At 32.8% G+C, this 9,265-nt stretch overlaps 1 protein-coding gene across 1 annotated transcript; it reads left to right on the forward strand.

Annotated features, from left to right (window-relative positions):
• The first annotated feature begins 699 nt into the window (after positions 1-699).
• On the forward strand, positions 700-7,317 carry LOC121330622 (regulator of G-protein signaling 21-like). The gene is made up of 5 exons (XM_041277264.1): positions 700-853; positions 2,286-2,390; positions 3,127-3,188; positions 4,520-4,683; positions 6,185-7,317. Exons 1-5 carry the CDS (start codon positions 735-737, stop codon positions 6,440-6,442), a joined length of 708 nt encoding a protein of 235 aa, XP_041133198.1. The 5' UTR covers positions 700-734; the 3' UTR covers positions 6,443-7,317.
• The last annotated feature ends 1,948 nt before the right edge of the window (positions 7,318-9,265 follow it).

Consider the following 9,265-nt stretch of genomic DNA (forward strand, 5'->3'; position numbering starts at 1 on the left):
AAATTTATATCCATAATACTTGTTTTGTTTGTTTGTTTGTTTGTTTTAAATGTGTATGCATGTTTGAAATGCAGGTTGACATTTTTTACTAGATGAATCAACAACCTGGAGCTATATATATATATATATATATAAATAATTAAGCTGAAAATTGCCAATTTAAATGGGACACCCGGGACTAGCCCATAACAGCTAAGCAATCAAATTACCTTTTTCAATGGGCCTTCAGAAGACCCAGCTCAAACAAGAAACTCCAGCATTTAGTTCACACGATATCAATAAAACATTGCCCCTGTGTATATTGGTAGGCCATGCAGCCCCTGCAATAAATATCATCAAAAACAGAATAATTTGGGGGCACTTATGGCTGTTTTATTTAATATGTTCTGCACCTTGCTGTACAGACACTTGCAATCTGATTTCATATTCATTTATTTATGATGATCGTTGATAACCATTTGGCTCCACTATCCTTTCACAGCTTTTTATTATTAATCCAGCTGTCAATGTAAAACATATGAAGGTAAATCGTACAGTCTGCAATATAGATGGGACTTTTTTATCTTAGTGCAGATTCTGTAAATGTCACAGTTTCCTGATTCAGGAAGTTATCATGTGGGTGGAGACCACAAAACAACCAATTAGCTTTAAAAGTGAGGTGCTTTTATTCTCTGATACACAATTTCAACCCATTGTTAAGAAACTGAGGTCTATTACGCATTAATGAAAAGAATATGGAAATAATGGTGTTTCTTTTTCCTCAGCTGAATTTTTCTGCACAGAAAGAGGAACCTTACTTCAAAATGCTCAGTCCTTCTGATTGTCCGGTGATAAAGAAAGAAAATAAAACAAGGTATGCTTAATGTTTTACCTTTTAATGAAGTAACACTTGTGAAAGCAATAACAAGATCAGAAAAAAACCTCTACCATAAAATACGTTTATTTTCTGAAAATCAATGTAGCCCTGTTGATATAACACTGGCAAATTTGATTGATAAAGCTTAGTGTTGACAACTTACAGCATGAGTTCCATGTTATGATTATAAATGTTTACAAAATATGTAAAGTGAAAAGTTAAATAATGATTTAAATAAGCATAACGAGCCTGCTGTTCTGTGCTACTTCAAGCAAATACACAAGGGAGTTTGTTTTTTTACACAGCAATGACTATAAATGTTTTCAATTTAATAATGTGCTGTGAATGTATTGTAATACACTTATTATTTTTAATTTGTGTACATCACAATGTTGCATGTGGCTCTTAAAGTATGTGCTATCTATTGTCTAAAAGTGTGATCAATAGTTGTTCCCAATCGTGTAAGCTTAAATTATCAACAATATTAATAATATTATTATCAATTTAGCAGATGCTTTTATCCAAAGCAACTTACATAGACTTGAGGGTGAACTATGCATCAACAACCGCTGCTGCAGAGTCACTTACAATAGGGCCTCGGTTTGACATCTCATCTGAAGGATAGTAATTTTACAGGTTTGTGGGTTAACAAACTGACAGGGGGCGACTTTGACTGTGCACTTGTAAGTTCTTGAGCAGGGTCTGAAACAGTAACCACAAGGTTTTGCAGTTCTCTCCAGCACTGTAGCTGCACATATTCACCCACGTATTGTATTCTAACCATAATTACTGGCAAAAATGTTTTCCAGTTTGATAGTTTGATGCTTTAACAAATACAGTTTAGGGCTTTTATTTACACACATTGTATAAATAATGTTTTGAATAGCTAAATAATTACAGTCAGTATTTGTGGCTGTCGTTAAAGAAGCTAATAAAGTTTCATGAATATCAATTATCTAATTTAGCAAAAAACATTTGTTAAATAACTCTTGAGTTGAAACTTTCAGAAGGGCCCATATAGTCCAGTTGGGAGTTCAATTCTAGTCTGTATCAACATTCTATTGGTTGTACAAAAGTTGAATTCAAAGACAGTTTCTGATGGGAATAGAATGGGCTACTACTGCTAGTATGGAATCAGTCAAATATATATTGTTTTGGCAGCTTTTGTGACATAAAATCGTTGATGATAATGGAGTCTAATAGCCTTTTACTTGTTCAGTATTCAGTTTAATTAATGCATCTTGATAAGGTTTGTGTTGGGTAATCATGCTGTTCCATTTGTGGGAGTAAGACATTACCTTGGTTAGCTATGTTGTGTGGGGAAGAATGCTGATGAGCTCAGATTTTTTTTTTTTTTTTAGTCTTCATGACCTTAACACAGTAAAAGGGTGGAAAACTTCAGGATTTTTTTTTTTTTTTTATGTTGTAGGGTAAAGGAAAGAGAGAAGAAGAACAGATTGAGCCTTCTACTGCTGAAATCAGGATCTCATGAAAATGTCAACCCACAATCCATGAAAAGCCCAAAGACTGCAAGGTGAGCATTTCTGAAACAAAGCTGAAGGAAAACCCCCTTGGCATTACAGATTTGTGTTTCTTACCTTTGAGATACAAAAGTAGACATTACAGATACAGCACGTACTGAGTCGTAGTGTATCACTGAAATATGAACTGTTTGCTTTCCAATGGTACATTGGTACATAGGACAGATCTTCCATTTATTTTGTGTTACCTTATATCAGGGCTTCTCAAACTCTGTCCTGGGACACCCTGTGGCTGCAGGTTTTCATTCCAACCGAGATCTCAGTTACTTAACTAGACCCTTAATTGAAGTGATAATTTGCTTAATTAGACATTTTTACTTGTTTTCAGGTCTTAAACAGTTGCAGTTCAAGTTACTTATCAAATGTTACAACTAACTTGAAATATGCAACTGTTCAAGAGCTGAAAATAAGTAAAAATGTCTATTTAAGCAAATTATCTGTTCAATTAAGGGTCTAGTTAAGTGATTGAGAGTTCAATTGGAATGAAAACCAGCAGCCACAGGGGGTCCGCAGGACCAAGTTTGAGAAACCCTGCCTTATATGATAGTACTTTGTATTTATAATGTTCTCATTTTGTGCTTTGATGAAACATACAGTATGATACATTTCCCGTTCTTTCCTTGGTTTTGAGTATTCCCAGTTTATATTAAAATAGTTTATGCTGTGTCAAAATGCAAATACATTGTGACTTGTTTACTTATGTCAACCAATTACATTTCTTATGTGCAGCATCTCCCCTGAAGAGGCTTTGAAGTGGAGTGACTCTTTTGAGAAACTGCTTGCTAATAAAGGTGAGTTTATTTTTATTACTACTTAATACTTCTGCTTTACACAAGGTAGTGTATGAAGTTTCCCAAGACATACATTTTAATTGTTTATAATGATCCCAATTAAAGATTCATGGGTGTTTGCTTCAGCTTTAGAAAACACCAAAATTACCTCCATTAATAATTGGTTTAAAACTTAAAATTATGTTATGAGACACATGTGAATAATCCATCCACTGCTCTCTGTACATATCTTTTACAAACACTATAGTTTCAGTTTGGCCATAAAAAGTTGATACAGTCCAATGGATCCAAAGTCATATTTCTGTTCAGATTCGTGTCATTACATCTCATACTGATTTCAGCCTATGCTCAACAAAAGTCAAAAAAAAGTTATAAAAGATTAACAGAAATAAGTAATGTGGGCCCTCAATGTGATTCCACCCACCCTAAAATAAATATAGCTCTGTTACTACCAAATTAAGCTTCGATATGTTAAAGTGATTATTTGCCCAAAAAAATAAGAAATAAAGAAATACAAATATGAGCTTTAACATTATTATCAGTCCCTGATATCAATCACGTGTTTCCGTTAACCTTAGTCAAATCTTCTTCTTCTTCTTCTTCTTCTTCTTCTTCTTCTTCTTCTTCTTCTTCTTCTTCTTCTTCTTCTTCTTCTTGTTTATTTGAGAGAAGTAGAAATTTCCCAGCTAATACACTTGGGAAATGCATTTGTTTAAAGATTGGTTAGAATCTGAAACTGACAAACTCAGAAAGTAATAATACAAATATAAAAACTGTCTACAGCGTAAGGGGACACATACATGTAGTGTATTAAAATGATCCCCTGGTACAAATGAACAAAAGTACAAGCCGTAAGCCAGATGATGTGTGTCCAGAGGCTCTGAGCCAAGGTTCTTGAAGGTGGAAGCAATTTTAAGGGAAATCTACAGAGCTTGAGCGAGTATCATTGACACAGCAGAGAGGGCTTGTTTGATTGTCTGGTACCACTTTAGTTTAAGAACATGTTATAAACTATTAAAAATGCATCTATACAATGTTTTATAAACAACATGAGACTAGGGCACATAATTAAGTTATTTATAAGAACCCGTATTACTTTTTAACATTAGACAAAGCTTGAAATGAGCAACATGCTCTAAAATATTGTTGCAATAAACTGTTATTCCATGCTAATAATTGTCAAGATCTTTAATAACACATTTCTTGTTGTTTTATTAACAAATCCAACTGATTGTTTCTTGGAATCTCATATGATCTTGAGTGCTCTCACTTCTCATCTAGTCAGTTATTTTTGTCTAACACCTTCATTAACACTTACAACACTATTACAGATGGATTGGACACCTTTACTACATTCTTAAAGAGCCAGTTTAGTGAGGAGAACATTGAATTCTGGTTGGCCTGTGAGGACTTCAAGAAAAACAAATCCACTAAACTGGCCTCCAAGGCTAAGAAGATTTATTCGGTTTACTTAGAAACAGAAGCTCCTAAAGAGGTATGTTATGGGTCTTCTTTTGTCCAATTCAGTGAACATAAGGATACCATTGGTTTCATGTAAATATAATGTGATTAAACTGAAGCCAAGAACAGAAAACTTTAAGTATAACACATTAGTCAGCATCAACATGATTTACCTGATTTAAGGTATAGGGATGTTAAAATTATGTTTAATTTACTAAGCTATACATTCACATGTCAACCACACGTAAACATTACTATGAGGTAAAACTATGTACTTTGTGTGGGATATATCTTTTGGGTGAAACTTGTGTTGCACTTGAAGCTTACATATATTCCTCTTTGAGTAATAGAATACAATGTGCATTGGACCTGATATGAATAACATTTTGTTACTTGGTTACTAAATATAAGATAAGATGTTTGACTTGTAACTTTCTCAAGTCAAGTTGAAGCCTTAATAATTAATTTAGAGAAGTACATATTTCTTACCAGTTGGACAGTAAGACAAGATCCAGGAACTGACCTTGTAAAAGCATGAGTTAGCCATCTTAAGCCATAGTAATATTAATTAAAATGTAATATTTGTTTCCTCATTTAATCAGACTTCTGACAGCAGAGACGTTTCATCTATCTTGATAAATTTCCAAAGCCAAGTCTTTAATCTTGGGATTTTAAATTACTTTTCCCATTTAAATGTTACTATGCATAAAATATTGCTTAATATTGAAGACTTGATGCTGTTATATATTAAGCAACTCTAATTTTGGAGCCTTTCCAGAACTTTCTTGTTAAAACGTTAAGAGCCTGAGCAATAGATAATGAGCCACTTGTGACTGACACTAAGCTTTGTGTGAACAGAAGCCTTCCTTCAAAGATTTTTAACTTTAAAGATTCAATGTACCTACTTATAAGCTGGAAATTAGCTGGAATATATATATATATATATATATATATATATATATATATATATATATATATATATATATATATATATATATATATATATATATCTATACAATAATATTCCTCACACACATTTTATAAGTGTAAGGTGGGAGTGGCCATTTTACATAAATAAATTTCTGTATGAAAATATAAGCTTGGTCCTTTCTTTTTATCATATAGTTATCATATTGCATGTGATATTAAATATATATATATATATGTGTGTGTGTGTGTGTGTGTGTGTGTGTGTGTGTGTGTGTGTGTGTGTGTGTGTGTTTTGATGCTGACTGTTAATTTGTTGCATCTTAACTGGAAAGGAAAAGCAGACGTTATCAACAAAACCCAGTTTTATCTTAACTGTTGTATAGTATTAAGGAAAACTGCAATGAAAACCAGTAGTTACAGTACAATAGCAGAATTAACAATACAATGTGGCATTTTCTACATTTAATACATTCATATTGTAATAAGCTCTTATTGGTATGACTTTTATAACACGCAAACCAAGGTAAGATGTACAGTTTTAGTTTTTTTGCAGGACACTGCCCAGTGCTAAAATAATCTTAATTAACATGTTTCTCTTTTTCCAGGTGAACATTGACTTTTCTACAAACCAGATTATTAAACAGAATGTCCGGAATCCTACGCAGTCTTGCTTTGATGCAGCCCAGAGCATAATCTACAGCTTAATGAAAAGGGACTGTTACCCAAGGTTTCTAAAATCAGACATCTATCTGAATCTGATCCAGAAGAAACCACCCAGTAACAACATGTTTAGAAGAAGGTCACGATCTTGTGTCTTCAATGACCGCATTGAAGCAGTAACTGACTTTGGTATTTGGCTCTAGGAGCTCAGCTATTCACCATATATGTTTAACTACACTGGTTATACTCTGTTATACTGGATAAACACATACTATTTGGATAATTATTTTGAAACCTTTTCAAAGCACCAAACAGTAGCATTCTGAACAGAAGTTTTAACCCTAAAAAGCAGTTTCTAAATACAGTGGTATCATGCCACTAGAAATAATGTAGATTAATCATCTTGGGCAGTTTCGTTGTTAGAAAAAATTCTAATTCTAACTTGCCATATAAAGACTTCCTATCATTTTGTCAAAAGAATAGAGTGCAGAGAGGCATTGATATTCAGTTTCAGTGATGCAGAATCTGTTATTCATCTGTTATTCTCTTAAAAACATAAAAAGTGTCTGTTTGTTTTTTAGAATATAGTATTACCTGTTCATCAGGTTTGTTTGGGTAATAGCTTGGATTTAAATCTGTCAATGAAGGTGAAGATGTTTTGTATTTACTGAATTTAACTCAAACAGCTGTTCCACAATAGCAAAATTCCTAACAGATCCAAACATGAATTTATATTCTGGCGCTGCACTACTTACTTTGTGGCATGCATCAATGGGGAGGCCACCAGTGGTCCATCAGATACATTCAGTAATAAATCAAAATAAGATTATGAATCCAAAAATATGTTTCAAGGCTGTACACAACTTTATCTTAGCCAGTTTTTAAAATCTAAGACTCCGGGATATGTAATTTTTGAGGAATGTTTTTGGAATATATGGCATTTTTAACTACAAATACATGTAGCTAAGCACAATCTCTGCTTAAATGTGTGCTCTGTACATATATTAGTATAAATGCTTAATTCATGTTAAGTAATATTCATAATAGATATCAGCAAAGCTTTCATAATGAAGTCTCATAATGCAATCATTTTTTAACATGTAATTAATGCTAAAATATCTAAATGTTATAAATAACAAACATGCTTTTATTTTATAAAGCTTTCAAATTAATTTATTGCTAATTGTATAAATATTGTAATGTTATTAATAAATTATTTAAGGGTTGTAGACAAAGCATTTCCATGTTTTTCAATGTGTCTTGCTATATACTGAGTCTGATAAATTATCTTTGAATGTAGGTATGCTATTTTGTTTTTGTGCCTGAATAAACATGTCTGATTGATGTGGGTTATATGATTGCCACAAATATATAACATACAGAGTTATGACTGCTCAAAAATGTACTGCTTAAAATATAAAACACTTGTATAAGATGTGTAACTGTGTAGTATGAAATCAAACCTTAGAATTACATTTAGGTTCAATTTAAAGTTCAATATAGAAAGCATATTTCAGACTTAAAATACATTAATCAACTAGTATGACAAGAACCGTTGTCTTGGTGATTTTATTGCACAGATTATGGAACAGTATTCAGCCTCAGAGACAACAATCCAGAATGCATGTCAGTTTGATATCAGCGGTAATATATACTGTGGTTTGACTTATACATGGTTGATATCAGGCAACAAACTTGGTTCTAAAGGCAACTTCGATATGTATGCGGTTCTGAGAAAGCAGAGCCAATTACAGGGAAGAGGTTCTTCTTGTCCTGCAAGATCAGGTGCATGTAATCAGGCTAAAGCCCTCCATAGATAATTGGATTTTGTTTTACATCCAATGAGTAATTAACTAAATATCTACAGATAACATAAGTGAATCTCCTTGCTGCAGTCCTTTTAAAGAGAGTAAAAATTTACTAGAAGGCATGGTGTGTGAATTTAAATTTTGGTTTAATTATTTTTCCTTTTGTATTACATTGCTTCCTGAGCAAATATATTCAGAGAATTTGACTGTTGGGATTCTTTTGGGTTACATTTCACGGCAGGGAACAACAACATTATTTTATTATTTACAAGTTGTCAGCAAAAGCGTATATACAAAAAAGGAGAGCAACATAGTGGGATGTTACAAAAGCAGACAGAGCTACTGAAAGCACAAGATATATTTGCACAGCAGGGAAATGCAAAGTAATGGTAATTTTTTTTTCAGTGATGCAGATGATTAAACTATAGTTTTCCAGAGTACAAAATATCCATGTTGTTCTACTTTGCTCAGATCACGGTAGACAAAGTATTTAGTGAAAAGCAAAGATCCCATTTTTCCTCTATGCCTTTTATCACATATCTGTGCTTTATTAGAGCAGGCTAACCTGTAGCAAACGTACTCAGTTATTTGGTTGTGTATGTATTTAGTACACTTAGTCGTTTTATAAGCACCTTCACAGTTTAACGTAATCAGTCCTGAAATGTTTAGACATATGTAATGCCTTTGTAGAGCATTTTAGGGAAGCTTGGTATTGTTCACAGGCTTTTTTGGTTCCATTTTGTTGCTTATTTTTTCTTTGTTTCCTCAGAGTTTGTAGACACTGTATTACAGCTCTTTCAGAACGTCCTTCTAAGTCAACTGACAGCCTCTAAATTGATATAGAAAATTACTTTCTATCTGCTTTAGTGATAGTAGTGAATACAGTACAGTAGCTTTTATTTTGGTCACTAAATTTCTCTGTTGGTATGGTGATAACTGTTGTCTGGGTCTTGTCACAGGAAACCAAGGGTTGCGGTTTAGCAGAGGCTTACAGAAGTCGATGTAAACAGGTGTCAAACCAAAAACGAAAGAAAAGACAAACACATAAATACATTCTTAACAATAATAATAATAATAATAATAATAATAATAATAATGTGATTGTTAACTGAAAAGGTAATTCTGTATTTCAAGTGAATTCCTTTGGAAAATGCAGAAGACAGAAAAATCATATTTATTACAAATAATTGCAAGCATTGGAAAATGCATAACAAACAA

This window comes from Polyodon spathula, chromosome 18 (genome assembly GCF_017654505.1).
Source record: "Polyodon spathula isolate WHYD16114869_AA chromosome 18, ASM1765450v1, whole genome shotgun sequence".
Classification (NCBI taxonomy): Eukaryota; Metazoa; Chordata; class Actinopteri; order Acipenseriformes; family Polyodontidae; genus Polyodon; species Polyodon spathula.